The following is a 26,757-nucleotide window of genomic DNA, read 5'->3' as shown; positions in this document are numbered from 1 at the left end:
TCACTCTACATCTTACCTCATTCCCATTCTGAAGAGGAATGGTGGGTTCTTTATCTTTTTTTTTGGAGGGGGGGTTCTTAAGGAGCATAATGATGACTCATTGATCTGTTGGGTAGGGGGTGGCCTAATCATCATTACCAGCTGCTTCAGAACCTTCTAAAGGTCACTGGATAGGGTCCACATGTATGTGTTGTACAGACATTTTGGTGGATCAACGCTGGTCCTATGGGTGCATTGCTACCTGAGTATATTTTCAGTGGACACATCCTCTTAATGGTGTTTAACCCAAGACCCATTGTTTTTGATGGAGTACAGTGTGTGCCTACTTACATGTCACCTTTGTTTGTTCAGCTTCAATTAATTGGTGATTTCTGTTGATATGACTTTATGCAGGGGGTGTGGAAACCAGAACTTCGCCTGGAGAACAGAATGCAACCAGTGTAAGGCCCCGAAGCCTGAAGGCTTCCTCCCGCCACCCTTTCCACCCCCAGGTAGGTACAGGTTTGGGGAGTGTCTCCTCAGCTTCGTGGTACTAAACCTCCTGTTAAACTTTGTTGGCTTGGTAATCTACAGCGCCCACTAAGAACTAGGTCGGTGGTTTCAGTGAGTGCAGAGTGCAGTGCTGGGGCTCTTTAAGTTCCATTATCTCTTCTAAATGGTGACTGACCCCAGTGTCAGATCAAATTATGGATGTTTGTGTCTGCTCTGGGAGAAGAGCAGATCCTAGGCAGCCTGAGGATCTCTGCATCCACCCATTCTCTCTCTGTTGCCACTGATCAGTCTTTTCCTGTTCTTTCCCTAGGCGGTGACCGTGGCAGAGGTGGCCCTGGTGGCATGCGGGGAGGAAGAGGTGGCCTCATGGATCGCGGGGGTCCTGGTGGTGGAATGTTCAGAGGTGGTCGTGGTGGAGACAGAGGTGGCTTCCGTGGCGGCCGAGGCATGGACCGAGGTGGCTTTGGTGGAGGAAGACGAGGTGGCCCTGGGGTTCCTCCTGGACCTTTGATGGAACAGATGGGAGGAAGACGAGGCGGGCGTGGAGGACCTGGAAAAATGGATAAGTATGTGGTGGTGAAAACCAGCTGGGGGCAGCCCCTGGCTATCTTTGCCTGGAGCAGTCCAGTGTTAGCAGGCGGGAAGCTCAGCCCAGGACTCCGGTGGGGGAAGGGGGGCTTCCACTCCATACCCCATTTTAACCTGTTTCCTCTCCACCCCCTTTTCCGACTTACAGAGGTGAACACCGTCAGGAACGCAGAGACCGGCCCTACTAGATGCAGTGACCCCGCAGAGCTGCATTGACTACCAGATTTATTTTTTAAACCAGAAAATGTTTTAAATTTATAATTCCATATTTATAATGTTGGCCACAACATTATGATTATTCCTTGTCTGTACTTTAGTATTTTTCACCATTTGTGAAGAAACATTAAAACAAGTTAAATGGTAGTGTGCGGAGTTCTTTTTTTTCCTTTTAAAGATGGTTGTTTAAGACTTAACAGTGGGAACCCCTTGTGAGCATGCTCAGTATCATTGTGGAGAACCAAGAAGGCCTCTAACTAACTGTAACAATGTTCATGGTTGTGATGTCTTTTTTTTTTTTTAAATAAAATTCCAAATGTTTATAAACAGTCATTCTTCTCAGCCTCTGTTCCAAAGTCACTGCATGTCTACTAGGAGCAGGGAGTGGGGTGCTCTCCAGATAAATGGCTCGTGTGTCACATGTGGGAAAATCTGAAATGGTAATAACATGAAAACCATGCACAGCCGCGTTGGTGGTGACAGTGCTGCAGGCAAGGGAAAGGGAGCTGGCGTCACTCTTCACTCTGACCCTGAACTGGATCAAGGGGACATCACAGCACAGGCCTGTGTGGTTTGCAGTGAGGGCTGCTGTTTGGAGAACCTGTCACCATGGCCTGTACCTTCTGAATCCCCTTTGTGTGGAACTCGAGTGCTCCTCCCCTGGGGAAGGCTCAAAAAGGGGTCATTTTTAGTCCCACTTGGTATCAGCGCTTTCTTAATGTTACAGGATTAAAGTTTTAAAATTTGGTAAATAGCCTAATCTTAATTAAAGATCTCATACCCGTACCTGGTTGCCTTGTGCAGGGTCAGAGGTCAAAGCTTTTCCCAGTGGGCATGTTTCTGAAATTGGACACAACATGAGAAGAGCCCCAGACCTTTCATGTTTGCCTTTTTGATCAACCTTGTCTTTCTGGACTTGCATTAAGTCCAGACCAGCAGATTTAAGTCTTACTGCCTGTGCATGTGTGATTTCAGTCGCTCAGACTGAGGCCTTGACATGCCTACCTGGGAAAAGAGGTTTCCCAAGTCTGTAATAATTACCACCACCAGACATGTTGAAGAAACCAACAGGCCTTAACATGCTCCCAGTCAAAAAAGACATTCCATGTCCAAAGCTTCAAGGAGAGATTGTCACCTTGAGCCAAGGAGAAAAAAATTTAGAATATATTCCTTCCCTTCCATCCCCTGCCCCCCCCCCCCCCCATTGGAAGCAGGGCTTTGAGAAACATCTGAGGAGATGGTATACCTCTGCTGGCCATAGGGTTTGCACTGCCCACCTGTGCTCAGGTGGACAGATGGTCCTTTGTACCCAGCCCTCCTGGAAATAATATTTGACATCTGCAGTTTCATAGTTAACAGGTCATTACCATGGAGAATATGCATTGCTTCCCCACCTTTGGAAACCCCTCCTTTAACCTTTCATTATCCACTTTCAAACGCCAAACCATTTTTCTGTGCCTTTTCTAGAACCCACTTCTAATCAGCCTTGCCTCTACTAAAACAGTTCTGAAAGCCACCAGCAACCTCCATTGCCAAATCAATGATTGTTCCTTCTCAGTTCTCCCATCACTTTGCTGTTTCCCCTCTTACTGACCTCTAAATGTAGGAGGGACCCCAAGGCTGGTATTAGGGCTCCTCTGACACTCCGCTGCCTAGCTGACCTATCTGTACTGAAGGTATACCCTTCTAAGTGCCAGCTCCTGGAAGTCTGCTGGGCTTAAAGCAGGCCTAGATCCTACCTCCTCCCTCCACCACATCTCAGCAAACAGAAGCACTTGCCCCATTTCCTGAAACCTCAAGAGTCCTTGACTTTTATACCCACCCTGGCTCTCATCTCATCAGACCCTCTTCAAAATACAGCACAGTGCCAATTCCCCACACCTCCCACCATACAGTCTAGGCTAGGCCACATACCTCTCACTGGGTTCCCTGCTTCCCTCTCCCCTCTAGCCTTTTCCCCAGAGATCAGAGTGACTTCTCGACACCATAAATCATCCTGATTATTGAAACCCTCTGGGGGCTCCCACTACCCTTGCCATGACCTACAGGCCCTATGAGATTTGGTCCCCGCAGGTTAGCCTGACCAGCAGTGGCACAGTGGATAAGAGTGTTGACCTCGGACACTGAGGACCAAGGTTGGGAACCCTGAGGTTGCCACCCTGAGTGCAGGCTTGCCAGCTTGAGCAAGGGGTCATTGGCTCAGCTGGAGCCCCCCTATCTCTGTCAAGGCATGTATAAGAAGCAATCGATGAACAACTAAAGCAGTGGTAGTCAACCTGGTCTCTACTGCCCACTAGTGGGCATTCCAACTTTCATGGTGGGCGGTAGTAGAGCAACCAAAGTATAAATAAAAAGATAGATTTAACTATATAGTAAGTTGTTGTTTTGTAAAGACTTATTCTGCCAGCCTGACCGGGCGGTGGCGCAGGGGATAGAGCACCAGACTGTGATGTGGAAAACCCAGGTTCGATATCCCGGGGTTGCCAGCTTGAGCGAGGGCTCATCTGGCTTGAGCAAAAAGCTCACCAGCTTGAGCCCAAGCTTACTGGCTCAAGCAAGGGGTTACTCGGTCTGCTGAAGGCCCGCAGTCAAGGCATGTATGAGAAAGCAATCAATGAACAATTAAGGTGTTGCAATGTGCAATGAAAAACTAATGATTGATGCTTCTCATCTCTCCATTCCTGTCTATCCCTCTTTCTGACACTCTGTCTCTGTAAAAACAAAAAGATTTATTCTGCCAAACGGCGAAAATCCGACAAAGTACTTGGTAAGTAATTATTATATACTTTAACTTGCTGTAACTCTGATTTATAAATTTTACTTATTTATTTATTTATTTATTTGTGTGTGTGTATTTTTCTGAAGTTGGAAACGGGGAGGCAGGTAGACAGACTCCCGCATGCACCCGACCGGGATCCACCCAGCACGCCTACCGGGGGCGATGCTCTGCCCATCTGGGGCATCGCTCTGTTGCAACCAGAGCCATTCCAGCACCCAAGGCAGAGGCCATGGAGCCATCCTCAGTGCCCAGGCCAATTTTGCTCCAATGGAGCCTTGGCTGCGGGAGGGGAAGAGAGAGACAGAGAGGAAGGAGAGGGGGAGGGGTGGAGAAGCAGATGGGCGCTTCTTCTATGTGCCCTGGCCGGGAATCGAACCTGGGACTCCTGCACGCCAGGCCAACGCTCTACCACCGAGCCAACCAGCCAGGGCCTCTGCTTTATAAATTTTATAAAGTTACTTCCCTACTTTATAAATCACCATTACTGTGGAACCGGTGGGCGGTTAGAAATTTTTATTTTTATTAAAAATAAATTTTTATTTTAATGGGGTGACATCAATAAATCAGGGTACATATATTCAAAGAAAACATGTCCAGGTTATCTTGTCATTCAATTCTGTTGCATACCCATCACCCAAAGTCAGATTGTCCTCCGTCACCTTCTATCTAGTTTTCTTTGTGCCCCTCCCCCACCCCTCCCCCTTTCCCTCCTTCCGTCCCCCCGCCCCCCCGTAACCACCACACTTTTGTCCATGTCTCTTAGTCTCGTTTTTATGTCCCACCAATGTATGGAATCCTGCAGTTCTTATTTTTTTCTGATTTACTTATTTCAATCTGTATAATGTTATCAAGATCCCACCATTTTGTTGTAAGTGATCCGATGTCATCATTTCTTATGGCTGAATAGTGTACCATGGTGTATATGTGCCACATCTTCTTTATCCAGTCTTCAATTTTTTTTTTATACAGTGATTAAAGCCTTTAAGCAAACTCTTGGCCAATACAGCAAGAATCCATAAAAGAGTAGTGTCCTTAACATGTTCACCAAGTCCAAGTTGGCCCCAACACCATGCCAAATCCCTGAAAAATGCAACCCAACCCCAGTTCAGTCTGTTATGAGCTGTCACAAGGAGCAGGAGTCCAGGAAAAGTCCACATTCAGGAAAAGTCCACATGGCACTGGAATTGTTGTCACAATTCTATACTTTGCAGCTTACGTCCAAGTCCAAATGATTCAGGTAGACTGGAAAAGCCATCTGCAGCATGTGTGGAGATAGAGCTTCTGTTCTCCACTGCCTGGAGATATGAGACCAGGGTGCTTTTCCCTGGAGCTCTGCGACTGTGGCTTGGTAAAGAGAGCCTTGGGATACACTAAGCTGGGTGGCAAAGGTAGATTCATAATAGAAGTTGGCAAAAGGGAGAAAGAGAGCTCTAAATTAGGAGTAGGTCCCAGCCTGAAATATGAGTGGGACATTGAGGTAGGAGGAATAAAGGAAACACTATATATTAAACAAAGCAGCCTGACCAGGTGGTGGTGCAGTGGATAGAGCGTCGGACTGGGATGTGGAAGGACCCAGGTTCAAGACCCCGAGGTTGCCAGCTTGAGCTCAGGCTCATCTGGTTTGAGCAAAAGCTCACCAGCTTGGACCCAAGGTTGCTGGCTCGAGCAAGGGGTTACTCAGTCTGCTGAAGGCCCACGGTCAAGGCACATGTGAGAGAGAATCAATGAACAACTAAGGTGTCGCAACGAAAAACTGATAATTGATGCTTCTCATCTCTCTTTGTTCTGTCTGTCTATCCCTCTCTCTGACTCTCTCTCTGTCCCTGTAAAAATAAATAAAATAAGACAGTGTCTTATATAAACAAAACAGCAGAAAATAGGACTATCAACACCCACAACAGAGATCTTCAAGGGAAGAATAAAAAACCTGGCTATTCAGGCAAGACATAGTTAAGTGGCCCTTGTGCAAATGAGATCAGTTTACCTGCTTCTTGGAAGAAATACTCTAGGCTCGTCCACAGTGTCGTAGATTGGGGCCGATGGCCCTGGGCACCTTCAGCCTTCAGTGGCAAACCCCAGCATTCTGGGCAAGGTTAGGTCATAGGTGGCTGGAGCAGGGCTGGAAGAGACTGAACCCTCCCTTAGAGAAGTGAGGGAGAAGCCTACCTTCCAGTGTCCCTGTTTCCTCACAGCAAAGGCATGTAAGCCTGGCAGGCTTTAGCTCAATGACCTTCCTTTCCACTATTGAAGCAGGACCCAGATGGCATCCTATGAGACTCCTTTGGGGCGTTGGAGCCTTTAAGGGCATTTCTAAACGCTGGTAGTTCCCCTGATCTCTACTGGGCTTTTTCTGCCTCTTGGTATCTTAAAGGCCATGCTCAGAAGATCTCGCTGAGGGTTTTGAGGATCCCCATCCACCTATATAAATCTTTTCCATATATCTGGAGCTACTTGGAAAAAGACAAAACATTGTTATTAGCTGGATCAAATAAAGAAGGTAGTAGTTTGCAAGAGAAAAAGATTTGGTGTCTCCTGTTCATCAGCATTCAAAAGAAATTTAAAATTTTTTTAAGTAAAAAGCATGATATGGTAAACCCGTAGGAGTTCCAGGATATGACTCCCCCCTTTTAAATTTTTTTAAATTGACCTTAAAATATTTGCTGGGTACACTTTAATAATACCTTGACTTTAGTCTTCGCCAGAGTCGCTGGGGTTTCCTGCTTCAACAGTGCTTGAACGGAACCCGGCGCTCGACTCCCCCCCCCATCCCAGCCGGCCGCCCGGATTCATTCCTCCGCCACCGCCTCACATCGTCCTCTGACCGTCCCAAGGCCACCGCCACAGCTCCAGCACTGTCCAGCCGCCTCTTCTCAGCCGCCCACCATGACAACCTCCACCGTTTCGCAGGTGCGCCAGAACTACCACCAGGACTCTGAAGCCGCCATCAACCGCCAGATCAACCTGGAGCTCTACGCTTCCTATACCTACCTGTCCATGTCTTACTACTTTGACCGCGATGATGTGGCTCTGAAGAACTTTGCCAAATATTTTCTTCACCAATTTCATGAGGAGAGGGAACATGCTGAAAAACTGATGAAGCTGCAGAACCAGCGTGGTGGCCGCATCTTCCTTCAGGACATCAAGAAACCGGACTCCGACGACTGGGCAAATGGGCTGAATGCAATGCAGTGTGCATTGCACTTGGAAAAAAGTGTGAATCAGTCATTACTGGAATTGCACAAACTGGCCACTGACAAAAATGACCCTCATTTGTGTGACTTCATTGAGACTCACTACCTGGATGAGCAGGTGAAATCCATCAAAGAACTGGGTGACCACATAACCAACTTGCGCAGGTTGGGGGCCCCCGAAACAGGCATGGCAGAGTATCTCTTTGACAAGCACACCCTGGGAGATGGAGACAGCTAAGCCTTAGGCTGGCTTCCCATGTCCACAGCGTGACTTCCCTGGTCACCAAAGCAGAGTATGTGCATGTTGGAGTTACCTTTACCTTTTCTAAAACTTGTACCAAATCATCCACTTATGTCCTTTCATTTGTACCATTCCTTCAAATAAAGTAATTTGGTACCCCCTCCCAAAAAAAAAAAATAATAATAATACCTTGACTTTAAAGATTGTAAGAATGACAAAATACAGTAAATGCTTTTGCTCCATATGCAGGAGCATTGTCAGTTTAACCAGTTTAGGAAATCCAATAATAGAACAGTGCATACAGACAATGAGCTATAACATGCTTAGCAGCCTCTCCTGTTCTGACAGAGGTTACTATAAATCCAGAATATGTATCAACTGTAATGTGGACAAAGGACTGTTTGCCAAATAAAGGTATATGAGTAACATCCATTTGCCAAAGTTGTCCTGATAGGGGTCCTTGAGGGTTAACTCCAAATGAAGGGACAGATTGTAGTATAGGACACCTTGGACAGGATTTCCCAATCTGCCATGCTGCTTCCCGAGAAAGTTGAAACTGTTTACCCAGGGCTGCAGCATTCTGGTGATGAATAGTATGAGACTGAATTGCTCGATCTGTCATGGTTGCTCCAAATAATTTTCTTTTGGGTAGCTTGATCAACAAGGGCATTCCTAGGCCCTGGCCGGTTGGCTCAGTGGTAGAGCGTCGGCCTGGCGTGCAGGAGTCCCAGGTTCGATTCCTGGCCAGGGCACACAGGAGAAGCACCCCTCTGCTTCTCCACCCCTCCCCCTCTCCTTCCTCTCTGTCTCTCTCCTCCACCCCTCCCCCTCTCCTTCCCCTCTGTCTCTCTCCTCCCCTCCCGCAGCCAAGGCTCCATTGGAGCAAAGTTGGCCCGGGTGCTGAGGATGGCTCTGCGGCCTCTGCCTCAGGCGCTAGAATGGCTCTGGTTGCAACACAGCAACACCCCAGATGGACAGAGCATCCCCCCCGGTAGGCGTGCCAGGTGGATCCAGGTCGGGCGCATGCGGGAGTCTGTCTGCCTCCCCGTTTCCAACTTCAGAAAAATACAAAAAAAAAAAAAAAAAAAAGGGCATTCCCTTGTGCTAAAGCTCCAGGGAGCATGTAGTGAGCTCGAGTATGTCCTATAAAACATGGAGCTCTATGTTGACATAGAAGTCTTTGAAGAAGGAGGAACTGCTGAAATAGTTCATCAGCATTTGTCCCTAAGACAGCAGTCTTTATAGTGGAAACACCATAAGTAAATATTTGCTGTCTGTATATAGATTAAAGGGGGAATATGGCAAATGCTGAAAAGCCATGATCATGGCATATAATTCTAGATTTTGAGCTGATTTTAAGTTGACAGTTTCAGTATAAAGTTGTCCATTGATTTGCAAGAGCGATTTGCCATTTAGTGGAAGTTTCCCAGAGCCATTGTTGTTGATCCTTTGAAAAAAGGAACAACAATAATTTTGAGGCTCAAAACCTATAAGTTGTAAGGGTCGCCTATGCCCCTTGATAATCCAGGAGGCGACAAGATCAAAATACGGAAGTGTATTCCATGGGCTGTTAGAAGGTTCAATGTGCCCAAGCTGTAGCTGCTCTTGTACCAATTGAGCAGCTGCCCTAAGTTTCTCCTGAGAAAGGGGCCATTGGTCTACCCATACAGGATTATCTGATTTCCAAGTAATTGGGTCTGCACAATGCATTATTGAGGTAGCAGGAGCTACCAAGGCCCCTATGCTAAATTTTGATATCCTAATCCACACCTTCTGGTATTGGGTGCCATTTCTATGGGGGTAAGAATTTCTCGCTGTTCTTTCCCTAGTCCCTTGGTGGGCAAAAATCCCCGATCAAGCATCTGAGTACTGACTAAACCCTTAGGACTGACAAGCAACGCTCCCATACTCCATATTTTTCAAAACATCTCTACCTCACAAATTAACTGGCCATCCAGGGAGCACATAAGGCTTAAAAAATCCAGAATGACCTTCTTAATCTTACAAATGTAGAAAACTAGAACTTTGTTGAGGGGATTTACTCTGCCCTATACCTTGTAATTCTGTGGCTGCTGCATGAGTGGGCCAGGAAGGAGGCCAATGTAGCTTAGCAATAACAGATACATCAGCTCCAGTATCTAAAAGTCCTTTAAATTTATACTCATGTATTGTTAGTTCCATTTCAGGATGTTCCTGACCTATTTTTTTTTAAATCCAATTGGCAAAATCAGAGGAGTCAAATCACCAATTTGCTTGGGGCCCCTTTTGCAGGATTGGTTGGAAAATTTTACTAACAGAGATACAAATGTGGGTGGTAGGTATAAAAAGGTTGACTACCCCTGAACTAAAGTGACACAACTACAAGTTGATCTTCTCATCTCTCTCCCTTCCTGTCTCTCACGTGTGCACGCATGCTAAAAAAAAAAAAAAGTGTCTGAGTCAGGTGCACACCCGAGACCCAAACGTGATGCCTGCATCGTGCAACCTGCGTTGTGCCAGCACTGCCTCAACATGTTTAATTCCTAACCCTTTGAGATAGGAAGTATGCTGTTCCCATTTCTCAGATGCGAATGGGGCTTGCTATCCAGGGGCCAAAGTCAGAGTTGAGGGCAGTCTCCCTCCAGAGATCTGCTTTCTCACCCTCTTGTCTCCTTCACTCCCCCAAACCCTTCCCCCCCACACACACACAAGCTTTTTTCTAAAAGGCTTTGTGCTCAGCAGCAGTGGGTATGGATAGGCTACCTCCTGGCCGACAGCCAGTGCTAGATGACAAGCCCTTACTGGACACTGCCACACAGACAGCCATCGTATGTGGCAGGCACTGGCTGTCTCCTGCTTAGCTAGACCCTGAGGCTGTCCCAGGAGTAGCCTCACGCCCCTGCTTGGAGGTTTGTCACTAGCACTAAATGGCCCTGTGAGAGGTTTACATCCTAGGAGCCTAGGCCTAGAGTGGAGGTATTTGTATCAGACAGGCCAATTTCTCTCAGCCAAAAGAAACTTCTGGAACTGCGCTGGCTTCAGATGCCCTCAGGAGGCTCTCGAGCTGTGTCTCCCAGGGCTGTACAAAGCTGTCGATGCCTGGGGAGGGGTTTGGGGAATGGGCAGGAGCATAAGAGAGCAGGAGAGGTGAGAGGGAGAAGTCAGAGGGAAAGTCTCACCTAGTTTCTATCCCCTGCTTCGGACTCTCAGCTACTGGTCAGTTGTACTTGGAATAAAAATTTCCAACACAGAGTCATGGTCCCACAAGCCACACCCCAAGGGCTTAGGCAAAGGTTATGGAGTCAATGGAGTGACGAATCCATGCCCCACATGTGAACAAAGGCTGCAGGAAGTGGCTCACCTGCTCTGTGGAAATAACTTGGGGCTACAGGGCTGCAGTAGCTGTGGGGCCAGTGGCTGATGGAACTGGGAGCCAAAGCCCCAGACCCCAGGACCCCAGGACCCCAGGCTGTGCTGACAGCTGGCTCTCAAGCTGCCCCTACGCTGCCCCCTTCCTTACAGAGCTGCCGGGTACCAGGCGAGCAGAGTGGGACAGACGCGGCTAGAAAGCAGACCCACTGGGGCTCGCTGGGTTTGTTTCTTTCATGGAGGGTGCAAGAGGCAGTTCAGGGAAGCTTGGGGTCATCTGGCCCACAGCCGGAGCAGAAATCATGGTCGGACTCACATTTTACAGAGAAGCCTGAAGCCCCCTGCGGGTTACCCACACATCCTGGACTGTACTCACAAGCTGAGTCTAGCCTGGACAGCTTCAAGTGGACCCAACCAGCACCAGAGCTGCCCAGCACCAGCTCTGTGGCCTGCCAATGAGGGCTTCGCTTGAACACTGCATGGCCATCATCTGACCTCCAGTTGCAACCTAGGTTGAGAAGGCAGCTCCCTAGCCAAGCACCAGCCCAAGCCTATGTTGAAGCCACAGGATTCTGGGCCTCAGTTTCCTTAACACATAAAAAAATCATACCCACCCCATAGGATTATTTTGAGGATTAAATTACTTAGTATCCACACTCTGATCTCCACCCCTCCCTGAGACCGGTGCTCCCAGCCCATCTCCAGCAGTCCTCTCTTCCTCAGGGATCAGCAACCCCAAGCCCGGGAGGTATTCTTGACTCTGCCTTCACATTCTTTCAGCTCTCCCCTCAACATGCAGCCAGAATCCAACCCTGCCCTGCCCCCCACAGCAGCCACAGGGAATCTGTTAAGATCAAGGTCAGGACCTGACCTGTGGTGGCGCAGTGGATCAAGCGTCGACCTGGAACACTGAGGTCACCGGTTCAAATCCCTGCATTTGTCTGGTCAAGGCACATTTAGGAGTTGATGCTTCTTGCTCCTCCCCCCATTCTTTCTCTCTCTCTCTCTCCTCTCTAAAATGAATAAATAGGCCTGACCTGTGGTGGCGCAGTGGATAAAGCGTCGACCTGGAAATGCTGAGGTCGCTGGTTCAAAACCCTGGACTTGTCTGGTCAAGGCACATATAGGAGTTGATGCTTCCAGCTCCTCCCTCCTTCTCTCTCTCCCTCTCCCTCTCTGTCTCTCTCTCTTCCTTTCTCTCTCCTCTCTAAAATGAATAAATAAAATTTAAAAAAAAAATTAAAAAAATAAAATAAAATGAATAAATAAAAATAAAAGTTAAAACAAAACAAAACAAAAAAAAACCCCCAAGGTCAGGTCACACTCCTCCCCTGCTCTAAATCCCTCCATGGCACCCATGTCCCTCAAGAGGCACTCCCACAGAGCCTATGTTATCTGCCTCCATTTCCCTATCCTGACCCTCCCTCCACCCCTGTCACTCCAGCCTCATGGGCCTCTTCAGTTCTTCTTTTTTTTTTTTTTTTTTTTTTTTAATTAATTTTAGAGAGGAGAGAGAAAGGGAGAGAAAGACAGAGAGGGAGAGAGAGAGGACAGAGAGAGAGAGAGAGAGAGAGAGAGAGAGAGAGAGAAGGGGGGAGGAGCTAGAAGCATCAACTCCCATATGTGCCTTGACCAGGCAAGCCCAGGGTTTTTTGAACTGGCAACCTCAGCATTTCCAGGTCGACGCTTTAGCCACTGTGCCACCACAGGTCAGGCTCTTCAGTTCTTCTTGCACACATCAGGCACATGCCCCCTTCCTCACCTCCTTTACTGATCACTGATTCAAAATTGCAGGCCCATCCCACCACCCAATTCACTCAGAGTCCTGCTCCCCCTCACGTGGCTCCACCTCCCTCTTCGCCCCAGCAGCTCCCTCCAGGCCCTGAGAACTAGTTCTGTTTTGCTCCCTGCTTTTTGCTCTGGGTTTCCAGTACCACTAGACTCAGCAAGCACACAGTAGGTGCCACATAAGAGTCAGCCACTTCTGTTAATAGTATGGGCCTTTCTCACTCTGGGAGGGGGGAAGGGACGGAGGCAATGGTAGAGGGGAGCTTGTACTACCTAGGTATCCAGGACATGGGGGTGACAGTCCACTTTTTTTTTTTTTTTTTTATGACATTTTATTTTATTTTATTTTTAGATTTTATTTATTCATTATAGAGAGGGGGAGAGAGAGAGACAGAGAGAGAAGGGGGGAGGAGTAGGAAGCATCAACTCCCATATGTGCCTTGACCAGGCAAACCCAGGGTTTTGAACCGGCAACCTCAGCGTTTCCAGGTTGATGCTTTATCCACTGCGCCACCACAGGTCAGGCGACAGTCCACTTTTTGAAAGGTCATGAGGTCTTGGTGAGATGACACATGTGAGCAGCCTGGCACCAGGAAGTCTGGAACACAGTAGGTTCTCACAAATGCCTCTGATCCTAGAATGAGGGTACTCCCCTAATACTCATGTTCAAACCTAGCTCCAGCTGCTCTCCTGTCTGAGCTCTAGTTTGGGCATAAAACTGTCCCTCATAGAAGTGACTTCAGGTCAAGGCACAGTGTAGAACTAGCACACAGTAGGAGCTTTATTAAAGCTCTGAGTCTTGCCTGACTAGAATCCCATGGTCAGTGGGTTAAACCCAAAGGTCACTGAATCCAAAGGTCACTGGCTTGAAGCCCAAGGTTTCTGGCTTGAGAAAGGGGTCACTGGCTCAGCTGGAGATCCACTCCCCATCAAGACATGTATGAGATGCAATGAATTAACAAGTAAAGTGCCACAACTACAAGTTGATGCTTTTCATCTCTCTCCCTTCCTGTCTCTGTCTTGTCTGTGTGTCTCTCTCGCACTTTAAGAAAAAAAAAAAAAAGCTCCGCGTCTTGGCTTATTGTTGGCAGTGCTTCTCACCCTCACCACCATCCCCAAACTGGCCCCGCCTGGCCAGCAAGGCTGCTTGCCCAGTCAAGCCTGGTGTCCCCGCCCAGCCAGCAGCAGCAGGGGGCAGGATTTCCCGCTGATCCCAGCCAGGTCCCTCCTCTGCAGTTTGAAAAGAAACCAGTGGGGGTTAACCCTCCCACACCAGGCTGATCGGGCTGCCTCAAACCCTCCTCTCCCCTTAATACTCTGCCTGACCCAGGCGGTCAGAAGTGGTCCAAATGGTCAAGATTGGCTTCCCTGCAGGCAGGGGTCACAGGGTCAGACCCTCAGGCCTTAGCCCCCTCCCCACCAATTCTCAGTGTCCAGATCCAAGAAATGGGTTCCCCTAACATCAAGGTTAAAAATGAACACTCAATGTAAAACAGGGCGCTGAATGAGAACAACAGGATGGGTTGGGGGGCATCCCACTGGCAGTTCCACTCCCTGAGGCTGGTGCTGAGAATAGAAAGCTCGAAACGCTGGCTGGGATGGCCTCATTTATCGGACCTAGGGAGGTCCATTCCTGCCGGAGGTGACTTTGCAGCCCCTTCCTCTCCCTCCTCCCTCCCCGCCAGCCTCTATCGCTTCCGGAGTTCATCTTGGGAACAAGCCCTTTGCCTTCTCCAGGGAGGCCACTATAGGGGGAGGGGTACAATTAGGAGCACCCAAACCCCTCCTCAGGAGACCAAGGAGGATGGAAGGGACTGTGGAGACTAGCCTGGGTGATGATGGGACATTTAGGGTGGTAGGGCCACCTGGGGGCTCCCGGTCGCCACTCTGCACGGAGCAGGAGAGCCAGCCGCTTTTTCACTGACCCGGTTCCGGGCCCGGCCCCCAGTCAGGAGACTCCAGCTCCTCCCCCAGCCCGCCCTGCCAGGACGGGAACTACACGGCCCCTTTAAGAGAGCGCGGCCCCACCCGCCCCCTCTGGGCCGGATCCGAATTCCAGGGAGGCGGGGCAGAGACGGGTGCAGAGTCTGCAGCGGCGGGACCGGATCGCTGTGGCTCGGGCGGCGCCTCCCTGCGGCGGCCCGGCCCAGCTCCGGCCCCCGCCGGGGCGATGCTCCCCGAGGCCGCAGGATGAGCCAGGTGAGCGCGGGGACCCTAGCAACCCCTCTCCTCTGTCGGCGCACACTGATGGGGAACCGGGCTGCGGCCGATTCAGTTTCCTGGGGCTGTGTGACCTTGGGCAGCCCCGCACCTTCTCTGGGCCAAAGTCCGGAAGGAGAGGTCAGGCTGGAAGAGGCCATTCGGTAAGGGCCGCACGGCCTGGGCTCTAGGGAGGCTCTTCAGAGGCGAGGCCTGGCCGAGGCTAGCTGGCTGCCTGATCGCGCTTGGGATCAGAAAGGAGGTGCCCTGGGCCCGGGCTCCCTCACCCACTGGTCTGCGACCTTGGCGTCCTTACCCTTTCTGCGCCTCAGTTTCCTTTTCTGTAAAATGGAATTAATTATCACAGCCCTCTCAGCCCTGGCCAGTGTCAATGGCTACCTGTTATTACTTACTGCTATGTCGTTATTATAAATAATGACACAGTCCTTAGGGAAGGGGACTGAGGGAAGACCCCGGACCTTCCCAGAGTAGGTGGGGTCCACAGCATCCCTGAATAATGGAGCTAAGCCCTTGTCTTCAGGACCTGGGCTCCTCTCCTGTCCACTCTAAGTCCAGGGCTGTGGCCTCTAGGGCTCGACTTGAACCCTTTCACATAGTAAGGAGGACTCAGCCAGGTTCCCTAATCCACACCCACAACAGCCAAACTACAAACACTTATGGACACTAAGTCATTTATAAAAATTATCCCATTAGGTCCAAGGAGGAAGGTAATATTATTGTGTCCATTTCACTGATGAGGAAACTGAGGTACAGAGAAATTTCTTACAGTCAGGGCTCAAACCTAAGCATCTGGCCTGAAATGACAGGTGGGTACAGGTGGTCAGTGGCTTAGTCTGTATTGTGTATTGAGTGCTTGCTGGATCCTCACAGCAATCCTGACCTGCGTCCCTGCCCACAGTGACTTGGCTGGCCTGGGCATGGCGGACCCAGTGGTGGGCATTGCAGGCTCTGCAGCCAAGAGTGTGAGGCCATTCCGCTCGAGTGAGGCTTATGTGGAGGCCATGAAGGAGGACCTGGCCGAGTGGCTCAATGCCTTGTACGGCCTGGGTCTGCCTGGTGGTGGTGATGGCTTCCTGATGGGGCTGGCCACAGGCACCACTCTGTGCCAACATGCCAACGCAGTCACTGAGGCTGCCCGCGCTCTGGCTGCTGCCCGCCCGGCCCAAGGCGTGGCCTTTCAGGCTCACGGTGTAGTGCCTGGCTCCTTCATGGCCCGAGACAACGTGGCCACCTTCATCGGCTGGTGCCGAACAGAGCTGGGTGTGCCTGAAGTGCTCATGTTTGAGACTGAGGATTTAGTGTTGCGGAAGAATGAGAAAAGCGTGGTGCTCTGCCTGCTGGAGGTGGCTCGGCGTGGGGCCCGCCTCGGCTTGCTGGCCCCTCGCCTGGTACAGTTTGAACAGGAGATTGAGCAGGAGCTGCGCGCTGCACCCTCAGTCCCCAGTGCCTCCAATGCCCCTGCTGCTGAGGAGGACACCATCGAAACTGCTACTGCACCGGGAGTTCCCACTCGTGGGCCCCGCATGACGCCCACGGACCTGCGCAACCTTGATGAGCTGGTGAGTCCAGTGGTCCCCGTTGTGCTCTTACCTTGCACTTTGTACCCGAAACCAGATAGCAGAACCGGTGCCCACAACCAGTCCCCAAACCTCTTTGCAGGACAGCCTGCCCCATGGAAAGGGTGCATATGTTCAGCACCAAGTGTATACTGGCCCCGAGGAGATGAGCAGGCCTACAGAGTGAGAGGTGTTGAGTGAGGTCACATGGACCAGCTGGCCTGGGATAAAATCTGAGCTCCACTGCATGACTCCTCCTTCATTTATGTGCTAACTAGGCACCAGATGTGCTGTGTGTTCCTCATCCAGGGGCCACGTGATTTGAGCCCCTCTTGTGTGCCCTCACTCGAGTGCTAGACAGTTGCATACATGTTACCTCAAGGTTAAGTGAGTGCCTGTGACACTCGACCTTGGGCAAGGTGCCTGGCACACAGTAGGTACTCAGTGGTGCCCAGGAAAGCTCCCAGGGGCTCCAGGCCCCTCCTCACATCATTATCTGGGAAGCATAGCCAGAGCTGCTACTATTTTGCTGGGAGCTTCAGCACTAACTACTGTGAGCATAGGAGGCGCCAGACCACATCTCCAGCTCCCTCCTCCTCCCAGGACCTAACTGTCCCTGACACCCCCACAGCCAGGCCAAGAGTTTCTTTCTTATCAAGAGGTTAGGGCTACAATGTGCCAGTCCTGGAAAGGGGAGAGCCGGATGGCGTGGGCAGAGGTTGCCACCCCACCCTATCCTGGGCCAGGGTCACCCGAGGCCCCACCTGCCCATTTCCTCAGCTCTATTGTGGGCAGGGAGGCAGGCAGTGCCGCCCACATAGCCAGGCTGGCAGCTCGGGGCCTAGAGGGACATGCGGGCAGATGTATACTCACTGGGCGGGTGGCCTGTGTGTGCATTTCGGTGTGTGACTGTGGCACCTCTGCCTCAGTGTGGTGAGCCCCCTGTGCTCATGTCCTGTGACCTGCCTCCTCTCAGGACCTGGCCTCCTCCCCTCTCTCTGGGCCTCAGTCTACATGTCTGTGAAGTGGGTGAAGGGGAAGTGAGGATGGCTCCAGGGCTTCCCCAGGCTCAGGGGCTTTGGGAATGTGCCTCACTGGGGTCCCAGCTCCTGTCCTGACCACAGTCCTATCTAGTTATCTCTTTGACCCTTGATAGCCAAAAGGGAAGGAAAACTGGTGAAAGGTCAAGTGTAGAGGCTACACCAAGTCTAGCGCAACAAAATCCATGCCCCTGTTCCCTTCCTCCCGACCCTGGAATGGCTGACATTGGGCTCTAGGAGGCGGGACCTGAGCCCTGACCTCCAGCCTCTCCTCTCTGGCCTCAGGTGAGGGAGATCCTGGGCCGCTGTACCTGCCCAGACCAATTTCCCATGATCAAGGTCTCGGAGGGGAAGTACCGTGTGGGAGACTCCAGCCTGCTCATCTTTGTGCGGGTAAGAGTGAGGGATGATCTGCAGGCAGCAGCTCATGGGACAGGCTACAAGGCCCACGGGATAGGCTGTGACCTGCCCTTGCTGGGCTCCCACAGGTGCTGAGGAGCCATGTGATGGTTCGCGTGGGTGGCGGCTGGGACACCCTAGAGCACTACCTGGACAAGCATGACCCTTGCCGCTGCTCCTCCACAGGTCAGTGCCCCTGATAGAGGCAGGCAGGGGGCTCATCTCTGTGGCTCCACCCCTCACATGCCACCTGTCTTCTCTCTTTGCAGCCCACCGCCCACCCCAGCCAAGGGCCCAAACCTTCTCCCCCCAGAGGGTGTCACCCACACCCAGCCCCCGAGCTGGTAGCCCAGCCCCAGGGGGTGAACGTTCAGGTTCCCGGCCAGAGGTGATACCCATTAGCTTACGAAGCTCAAAGGACGGTCCTGAGACCCCACTCAGGTGAGACAGGAAAACATGGAGGAGAGGGGTTTAGGGGGTGGGGGTGGGAATGTCCGCCCTGGCCTGGATGATGAAGGAGCCTGTGCTCCAGAGTGACTCACACCCTGGGAATAGTTCCCGTGGGTGGGGGCAGGCCTAGCTTCCCGTCTCCATGGCAACCCAACCAAACTAAACACAGCTGGGGCGGGCCCTGGGACTGGGTGGCAGCCAGTCCAACCCTGCTTCCCTCTGGCCTGCCCAGGAAACAGGAGGGCTGGGGAGGGGGAGCTTAGGTCCTCCCCCTCACCCCCGCCAGGCTTTGCTTCTTCCGCTGCCTTGGGGTAGGGGAGGGAACAGGGGCCCTGACTACCGGAAGCTGCTGCAGAACCTCTCACTTCTCCCTGGAAGTCCCCAGGACAGACATAAGCCCTTGACAACCCTCACTAAACCCCCCACAGCACCACAGGTGTCTTCCCTGCCCTCTACCAACCACAAATCTGCTTCTTCCTTCCTCTCCCTACCCTTCCTGCACGCCAGTCCTCTTTCCACAATGCCCCATCTCTCTCCTGTTTCTCTGTCCCAGGGCCCGGGATCAGCTGCCCCCCCATCCTCGCTCCCGACGCTACTCTGGGGACAGCGACTCTTCAGCCTCCTCGGCCCAGAGTGGCCCCCTTGGTGCCCGAAGTGATGACTCAGGCACTGGCCCACGGAGGGAGCGGCCCAGTCGGCGGCTGACCACAGGCACCCCAGCCTCCTCAAGACGGCCTCCTGCCCCTCGCAGCCAGTCCAGAGACCAGCTAGATCGGGGGCGGCCCCGGGAGACCCCAGGAGGCAGGGGAGCCCAGCTGTCAACCCCCAGCCCTGCCCGGCGAGCCCGGAGCCAGAACCGTGAGGAGCAGGCTGTGCTGCTTGTGCGTAGGGACCGAGATGGGCAGCACTCGTGGGTGCCACGGGGTAGGGGCACGGGGGGCTCTGGCAGGAACAGCCCCCACACTCCCCGTGCCCGCAGCCCCGCAGCCCCAGGGCCGCTCCGGGTTTCCAGCCCCGGTCCAGAGTTGGGCACAACACCGGCCAGTGTTTTCCGCACCCCCCTACAGCTTGATCCACAGCATGAACAGCAGCTGTTCCAGCGCCTGGAAGAGGAGTTCCTGGCCAATGCCCGAGCCCTTGAGGCTGCTGCTGGTAGAATCCCCGCTGGACCGGCTCCTGACCAGGCTCGGGCCCCAGACCCTCCAGCTCCGGACTCAGCCTACTGTTCCTCCAGCTCCTCCTCTTCATCCCTCAGCATTCTGGGTGGCAAGTGTGGCCAACCTGGGGACTCTGGCCGGATGGCCAATGGGTTGCCCAGGTGCCGAGGTCCAGCCCTGTCCAGCTCTTCCGATGAAGGCAGCCCCTGCCCTGGTGTTGGGGGGATGCCAGATGCATTGGGGAGCCACCTGGGTGGCCTTGAGCCCCCAAGGACCTGGGCACGGGGCCGGATGGACACACAGCCAGATGGAAAACCCTCACGGATCCCCACGCCTAGGGGCCCCCGCCGTCCATCTGGACCCACGGTGCCCGGGACCTGGCATGCCCTGCACTCAGTCAGCCCAAGGGCAGAGCCGGTTCCTGGATGTGATGGACCAGGCCAGCTGCCCTAAGGCTCCCATTCCTCCTCCTCCTTTTCCTTTGTGGCCTTAACCCTTTCGCATCAGGGAATAGCCCCCACCCCTGCGCCTCTGGGGGACCAGACCTCATGGGACCAGACCCCTTAGGACCACATGGCACAATGGGACCTCTGTAATACATTCCAGTTGGGGGATGAGTGTTGCTATTTAATTACTAATATTATTGAATGCCTTAGAGGAGGCTGGGCCAGCCCAATGAGGACCCTTCCTGAGGTCCTGTGGCCCTGCAGAGCCTGACAGTAAAGTTTTGCTCCAGCCACTTGTTTCTGCTTCTTGGGGACTGATCCTTGGGGCCACCCTAACCCTTATGGGAACCATCATTACATGTTGGGATTCTGGAGTTAACTGTCAGGAGCAAAGCCTGACAGCTCTAATCTATAGGTTTAAGACTACCCTGCCCATCCCAGAAAAACCAGGTGCACTTGAACTGTTTCCCCCTTTATTATCTCCTGAGAGGTATGACTAAAGATTTTGTCCAGTGAGGCTCCAGGAGCAGTTTGAAAGCTTTCAGCCAGATTCATAGTCAGGTTCCTTCTGTCCAATGGGATCGTGACTCGATGTCTCAGAAAGATGGTCCGATGAAATTCAAAGAGGCTACTGGCCCAGGAGATGGGGTGGGGGCTTTCCTCATCCAATAAGGGAGAAGACTGTTCTGTCCAATCCAAAAGAAGTTGGGCAAGTTCGTCCAATCCAAGTCCCTGGTTGTTCCAGACAAACTGCCACGCTACCCCAACAGCATGGTGGTCCAATTTGGTCACATGAGGCTGCAGCGCGCCGGATGCAACGCCCCCTGTAGGCGCAGAGCTGGGTGCGCAGGCCGCGAGCGCACAAGAGCGCAGCGTAAAAGCTCTCGGAAGAGACGTAGCACGTGCCAATTATACTTAGCGGAACACTCGAGGTAGCCGCAGCGCCAGCCCCTGCGCACCAGAGCAGCCAGTGCGCGCCGAGGCCCAAAACGCAATCGTTGACGGTCCCGCTTATTGCCTACCACAAGGATGGGCGCCTCGGGTGCACCAGCCGGCCTGGGAGCCAAATGAAAATGAGGGCTGAGGGCTGGGTACTGGGGCCATGCTGGAGAATTACCCCAGTGGGCATATACACTCAAGAGCATTTTTTCCAGCAGCCAGAGACCTCCCCGTGGACAAAGGCCTGACCCAGCAGGCCTGAGACCAAGCCCACTCCCCACAGGCAAAGGCCTAGCCAGACTAGCAAAAACCTCCTCACCATCCCACCCCGCATCCGGTCACGTCCTCACCTGGTCTCCGCAATTCGCTGCCGCAGCGCCTTCACATAATCAAAGCTGTCCGGGCTGCAGATGTCATAGACGAGCACGAAGGCATCAGTGTCCTGCAAGCTCCAGTCCTTATGGTCTGGCCATTCCTAGGGGCGGGAGGCCGGGGATGCCGGAGCCAGTTCCCCACTCTCCTGTGCCCTGACCTTCTGGAGGGGTCTTGGCACTAAACCTCATCGTCAGGCCTTGGTCGTCCTCATCCTTCCCTGTGAGCCCTGTCCCCCAAGTTCCCTGGGCCCGACTGTCCTCGTAGGCACCAGAGTAAAAATTTCCTAAGGTGCCTGAAGCTGGTCAGCTACCAGCCCTACTTCACTCTAGGTCTCCTCTTGGCCATCCTCTAGTTCCTTCTCCTTCCAGCTTTTAGCTCAGGTCAAGTTCCTCCCCTCCCTCTTTGCTGTGGCTGGTTAGTACTGCTCTTAAAACTAATTCCAAAGCATTCCACCTGCTGTGGGCAGCTGTAAACGTTTAGGCCTCCAAGGCTAAACACATGTTCTTTTTTCTTTTTTTTCTTTTTTTTGTATTTTTCTGAAGTTGGAAACGGGGAGGCAGTCAGACAGACTCCCGCATGTGCCCGAGGATCCACCCGGCATGCCCACCAGGGGGGCAATGCTCTGTTGCATCCAGAGCCATTCTAGCGCCTGAGGCAGAGGCCATAGAGCCATCCTCAGCACCCGGGCCAACTTTGCTCCAATGGAGCCTCGGCTGCGGGAGAGGAAGAGAGAGACAGAGAGGAAGGAGAGGGGGAGGGGTGGAGAAGCAGATGGGCGCTTCTCCTGTGTGTCCTGGCCGGGAATCGAACCCGGGACTCCTGCACGCCAGGCCGACGCTCTACCATTGAGCCAACTGGCCAGGGCCACACATGTTCTTATTTCCACCTGCAATGCCTTTGACACTTTTTTTTTTTTTTTACAGAGACAGAGAGAATCAGAGAGAGAGATAGATAGGGACAGACAGGAACAGAGAGAGATGAGAAGCATCAATCATTAGTTTTTTGTTGCAACACCTTAGTTGTTCATTGACTACTTTCTCATATATGCCTTGACCATGGGCCTTCAGCAGACCGAATAACCCCTTGCCTGACCAGGTGGTTGCGCAGTGGATAGAGCCATAGAGTGGACTGGGACATGGAGGACTCAGGTTGGAGACCCTGAGGTCGCCAGCTTGAGCGCGGGCTCATCTGGTTTGAGCAAGGCTCACCAGCTTGAGCCCAGGGTCGCTGGCTTGAGCAAGGGGTCACTTGGTCTGGTGTAGCCCTCCCCCCTCCCCGTCAAGGCACATAAGAGAAATCAATCAATAAACAACTAAGGAACTGCAACGAAGAACTGATGTTTCTTATCTCCCTCCCTTCCTGTCAGTCTGTCCTTATCTGTTCCTCCTCTGACTCTCTCTGTCTCTGCCACAAAATAAATAAATAAATAAATAAATAAATAAATCCTCTATAAAAAAAACAAAAACTTCACTCATCCGTACAGGTTCAGCCCAAATGCCACTGCTCCTGGAAACCCTGCTTAATCCTGCCTGCTCTTGTCTCTTCTCCCCTGGGAAGTTACCCAACTTCAAGGACCAAAGTCTGCCCTGGCCAGGTAGCTCAGTTGGGCAGAGCATTGGCCCAATATACCAAGGATGCCCACTGAATCCCCAGTCAGGGCAGACACCAGAATCAATCAATTAAAAAATAAGTGGAACAATAAATTGATGTTTCTCCCTCACCATTCCACTCTTGCCCTAAAGTCAATTTTAAAAAAGTCTGACCTGGACTTGACACAAATTACTTCGTACAAGTCTTTGCTCCACGTCACAGAAATGAGGGAACAGAGAGTGGCACCACCCCCCAGAAAAGTACACCCCTGTGCCTGGTCCCAACTCTCCCACTGGCTTTGTTCAAGGACCAAACACCCAACATTCACCCTTGAGGGAGGCACGACTTCGCTCCACCTGCACTGATCCAGACCCACTAGCGGAGGCAGGCAAATATAGAGGCACTTACACGCTGGAGAGAAAACGCCACTTTGCAAAATCTCATGGCCTCTGGCCTGATCTTGTGTGCCTCTGGGCCAGCGAAAAGGGGTGAGACACACGAACACCAGGACACACATATACCTTCCAATCCATGTACACAGTTGGACACTCTGGGGCTGTCCACGCGGATGCACTCATGTGCAATGACCCCACCCCCAACATACACACACTGTCACAGCCCTCTTCGCCCCTGGAGCCGCTACCTCTAGACCCCCAGGGCTCTGACCGGATCCAGCGCTGTCACCGTCACGAATGCTCAGGTCGTAGACGGCGCCGTCGAGCAGCACCGCGGGACGGTAGAGGCGCGGCCCGTCCGTGGGCTGATGGCGCTCGGGGTAGTCACCAAACAGGAACTGGCGAATGATGGCCGTCTTGCCTACGCCCGGGGCTCCTAGTACGGCCACCCTCAGGCTTCCCCCCATGGCTGGCGCGCGCTGCCGCGCCCGCGTTGGAAAGCCTCATGGGCCGGCGCCGCTCCGTGCGCCCTGCCCGGTGCGCCCCGGCCCCACCGCGCTCCTCATCGTTCACCGGAGCACCCGGGGACCAGAGAGGCCAGGCCAGAGGACGGAGCTGGCGGCAGGAGGGCAGACAGACCACTGAGCCGGTCGACGGCGGACGCACGAGCAGCTCCGGCGGGTGCCGAAGCTCGGAAAGAACAGATCCGACGCGCGGCGCGCAGACACCGCCTCCGCCCCCCAGCGCGACTGGAGGCGCCGCCCGCAACACTGAGCACTGAGGTCTAACCTCCTCGCCGCGACGGTCTCTCAGCGTAGCAAGGTCCCGAGGCCGATGCTGCCTCTCGGCGTCCCGGTCGCCTCTGTCCTTTTCTCGCTCTGGCGCCCGGAGTCGCCGCCCCAGCCGGCGGCGGAGCAAGCCGATGAGGTAACCGCCCACCGCTCCTACCGCCTCCCTCTACTCGCCCCGGACGGCCCTCCCAGGAAGGGTCGTGAGAAGGTGACTGGGGCGCTGGGAGCCTGGGGAGAGACCCAGCCCCCTCCGCTCACCGCGCTCCTCTCACCCTCTCCAAAATAGAAGTCCTTTGCGCCCACATCCGCGTTGGCTTCTCATACATCGCTCCGCGAAGCCGGCTCCAGACAAACCCAGGCCCACTGGACTCATGCCGCCCTGGGTCTGATCCAGCCTTAGCTGTGTGACCTTGGCGGAGTCACCGCACTGCGCTGGCTCGCTGCTCTGCACCCATCAAAAGCAGACATCATTTCTTGAGAACCTACTATGGGCCGGACCATTTACTAAACTATTACGTAAGTGATCCCTGAAGCTACATCCTATACCTGGTATGTCCGTGTGAGAGGTCTCTCCTAAGTCGGGGGGCAGTAGGTAACCCTTGACAGGCAGCTTTGTGATCTCCTCTGAGGAGCCCTCCCACTTCCTCTGCCCACAAGAGTAAATAGCACTGAATATGTCAAATGGCAATCATTGAGGAAGGGCAGGACAGAGGATGCTGAGCCCAGTACACAACAGGTCACAGCAGCTCAACTCCAAATCCCTGCGCAAACAAAGCTGAAGGATTTAGAAATTGGTTGACATCTCCCCCACTGCTAATGCCAAGTTTTCTGCCTGAGGCTCCACGTGCAGGTCCTTCAAAACCTAAATCTTCCCTCCCTGGAGCTGGTAAGTTCCTTCTCCATCCAGCTTGGAATGTCTGAGTTTGCCCAGCTTCCCCTTCATCTGCCTCCACCTGACTCCTGCCTACAGAGGGGTCCCACATCTCTGACCAGATGCCCAGGTACTGGGTGAAATGCATAGATGTTTCTGTTTCTGCACTAACCAAGAATTTCACTTACTGCTTGCCAGGATGCTGAGATAGGTGTTTTTTGTTTTGTTTTGTTTTTGTTTTTACAGAGACAGAGTGAGAGTCAGAGAGAGGGATAGATAGGGACAGACAGGAACACAGAGAGATGAGAAGCATCAATCATCAGTTTCTCGTTGGGACACCTTAGTTGTTCATTGATTGCTTTCTCATATGTGCCTTGACCGTGGGGCTATAGCAGACCGGATAACCCCTTGCTCGAGCCAGCGACCTTGGGTCCAAGCTGGTGGGCTTTTGCTCAAACCAGATGAGCCCGCACTCAAGCTGGAGACCTTGGGGTCTCGAACCTGGGTCCTCTGCATCCCAGTCCGATGCTCTTTCCACTGCGCCACCGCCTGGTCAGGCTGAGATGGGTTTTATCTTTGTTTCTTTTTTATTTACTTATTCATTTTTTAGAGAGGAGAGGGAGAGACAGAGAGAGAGAGAGGAGAGACAGAGAGAGAAGGGGGGAGGAGCTGGAAGCATCAACTCCCATATGTGCCTTGACCAGGCAAGCCCAGGGTTTTGAACCGGCGACCTCAGCATTTCCAGGTTGATGCTTTATCCACTGCGCCACCACAGGTCAGGCTGAGATGGATTTTAAAAAGAAAGAAAGCCCTAGCCAGATAGTTAAGTTGGTTAGAGCATCGTCCCAATATGCCAAGGTTGTGGGTTCAATCTCTGACTAGAGCACATATAAGAATCAACCAATGAGTGCATGGATAAGTGGAACAACAAGTTGATTTCTCTCTCTCTCCCCTCTCTCTAAAAATCAATCAATAAAAAATGTTTATTGAATAAAATTTTAAATATATTTTTTAAATGCATGTACTGTTTAAAAAAAAAAAGAGAGCCCTACCTTAGGAGAGAAGGTTCTAGAACACATGGGATCCAGGTAAGAACACGAACATGAACACCTCAGCTTGGGGGATGTGGAGGAACAAGGAGGAGCTACCCCTGAAGTGGGGAGGAGTGCATCCTCCCGGGAGCAATGATGGCAATGAGAGTGTCTCTCCAGATCACTGGATGTTTTCATCCTCCCCTGTTGGATCTGGTCCTGGGTTTGTTTTACTCTTCTCAGCCAGTAGGGAGCTCAGAGCCAGACTTGTGGCTACCTTTGGCAGCCGTTCCAGGTCTTCAGGTCAGTGAGTGGGGACTCATCTTCCTTTGCTGCCCTGATTGCCTCCTCCACTCAATTTCCCCAAACTCTGTAACTTCTCAGGCTTTCGGGTTTTGGGAGCCACCTCATTTTCTTTGGAGAGGAAGGCAGGGAGTAAATCAACTAAACCCCCCTTCCCTTTCGGCACTCGGGGGTGTGTGGGGCTGACACCAGGCTGGTCTTCCTTAAGGCCGTCAGTGGGGCCCACTCCCCTGCTTGGGCCACCCTCCTTTGCTCCTGCCCACCCTTGGAAGCCAGCTCTGGGTGTCCGGGAAAACCTTTGCCTACCTTTTGACAGAGTGCCTTCTTGGGCCGGGCTTCTTCAGGAACAGCCAGCAGGGCTGGTGGAGGGGGTAGGGCATCTCTGGTCCCAGTGTAGTTTCTCAATGCATGGCTTTGGAATGATAGAGGCCAGTCTGAACAGGGACTATCCTAAAGTTCCCATGAAGTCCCATAAACTCTGCAGGGGTGCCACATTCCCTAGGAAACTCTTACATTAGCATCACTAGCAGCAGTTTCTATTTATGAAGAAC

The 26,757-nt window shown here is 52.5% G+C and overlaps 3 protein-coding genes and 1 pseudogene across 7 annotated transcripts in view; 3 read left to right on the top strand and 1 right to left on the bottom strand.

Moving 5' to 3' along the window:
* The window catches only part of EWSR1 (EWS RNA binding protein 1), a 31,445-nt gene extending 30,002 nt beyond the window's left edge, over positions 1–1,443 (top strand). For both annotated transcript variants that reach the window (XM_066370563.1, XM_066370562.1), the window contains exons 15-17: positions 394–491; positions 803–1,058; positions 1,229–1,443. In XM_066370563.1, coding sequence (XP_066226660.1) covers positions 394–491; positions 803–1,058; positions 1,229–1,268 — 394 coding nt within the window. In that variant the 3' untranslated portion in view covers positions 1,269–1,443. The remainder of the gene's footprint in view (positions 1–393; positions 492–802; positions 1,059–1,228) is intronic.
* Positions 1,444–6,769: 5,326 nt separating this feature from the next.
* Positions 6,770–7,666, top strand: LOC136395559 (ferritin heavy chain pseudogene; annotated as a pseudogene).
* Positions 7,667–14,687: 7,021 nt separating this feature from the next.
* GAS2L1 (growth arrest specific 2 like 1) lies at positions 14,688–20,204 on the top strand. Of its 4 annotated transcripts, none has more exons than XM_066370558.1 (6): positions 14,688–14,842; positions 15,762–16,422; positions 17,745–17,852; positions 17,948–18,044; positions 18,128–18,299; positions 18,862–20,204. In XM_066370558.1, the coding sequence occupies exons 2-6, from the start codon at positions 15,781–15,783 to the stop codon at positions 19,916–19,918; spliced, it is 2,076 nt and encodes a 691-aa protein (XP_066226655.1). In that variant the 5' UTR covers positions 14,688–14,842; positions 15,762–15,780; the 3' UTR covers positions 19,919–20,204. The 4 variants fall into 4 exon arrangements, with proteins under 4 accessions (XP_066226655.1, XP_066226656.1, XP_066226654.1 ...); XM_066370559.1 differs by having other exon boundaries at positions 14,693–14,842; positions 15,734–16,422; XM_066370557.1 differs by having other exon boundaries at positions 14,713–15,006.
* A 128-nt stretch (positions 20,205–20,332) lies between these two features.
* RASL10A (RAS like family 10 member A) lies at positions 20,333–24,093 on the bottom strand. Its single transcript, XM_066370561.1, has 3 exons — positions 23,459–24,093; positions 21,201–21,325; positions 20,333–20,967 (listed from the first exon to the last, which is right to left on the bottom strand). The coding sequence occupies exons 1-3, from the start codon at positions 23,675–23,677 to the stop codon at positions 20,700–20,702; spliced, it is 612 nt and encodes a 203-aa protein (XP_066226658.1). The 5' UTR covers positions 23,678–24,093; the 3' UTR covers positions 20,333–20,699.
* Positions 24,094–26,757: the final 2,664 nt, after the last annotated feature.

Source organism: Saccopteryx leptura, chromosome 2, assembly GCF_036850995.1.
Source record: "Saccopteryx leptura isolate mSacLep1 chromosome 2, mSacLep1_pri_phased_curated, whole genome shotgun sequence".
In the NCBI taxonomy this organism is placed as follows: domain Eukaryota; kingdom Metazoa; phylum Chordata; class Mammalia; order Chiroptera; family Emballonuridae; genus Saccopteryx; species Saccopteryx leptura.
This window is presented reverse-complemented; position numbering and strand designations above follow the sequence as displayed.

Excerpts from the sequence above, each read along its gene's own strand:
- GAS2L1 (XM_066370557.1), top strand. The coding sequence starts at position 14,834 with ATGAGCCAGGTGAGCGCGGGGACCCTAGCAACCCCTCTCCTCTGTCGG. Across the intron at positions 17,853-17,947 it reads GCCTGCTCATCTTTGTGCGG|GTGCTGAGGAGCCATGTGAT; the intron begins GTAAGAGTGAGG and ends GGGCTCCCACAG. Across the intron at positions 18,045-18,127 it reads TTGCCGCTGCTCCTCCACAG|CCCACCGCCCACCCCAGCCA; the intron begins GTCAGTGCCCCT and ends CTCTCTTTGCAG.
- RASL10A (XM_066370561.1), bottom strand. The coding sequence starts at position 23,677 with ATGGGGGGAAGCCTGAGGGTGGCCGTACTAGGAGCCCCGGGCGTAGGC. Across the intron at positions 21,326-23,458 it reads AGAGCCCTGGGGGTCTAGAG|GAATGGCCAGACCATAAGGA; the intron begins GTAGCGGCTCCA and ends TCCCGCCCCTAG. Across the intron at positions 20,968-21,200 it reads CAGCGAATTGCGGAGACCAG|GCCGGCTGGTGCACCCGAGG; the intron begins GTGAGGACGTGA and ends TTTGGCTCCCAG.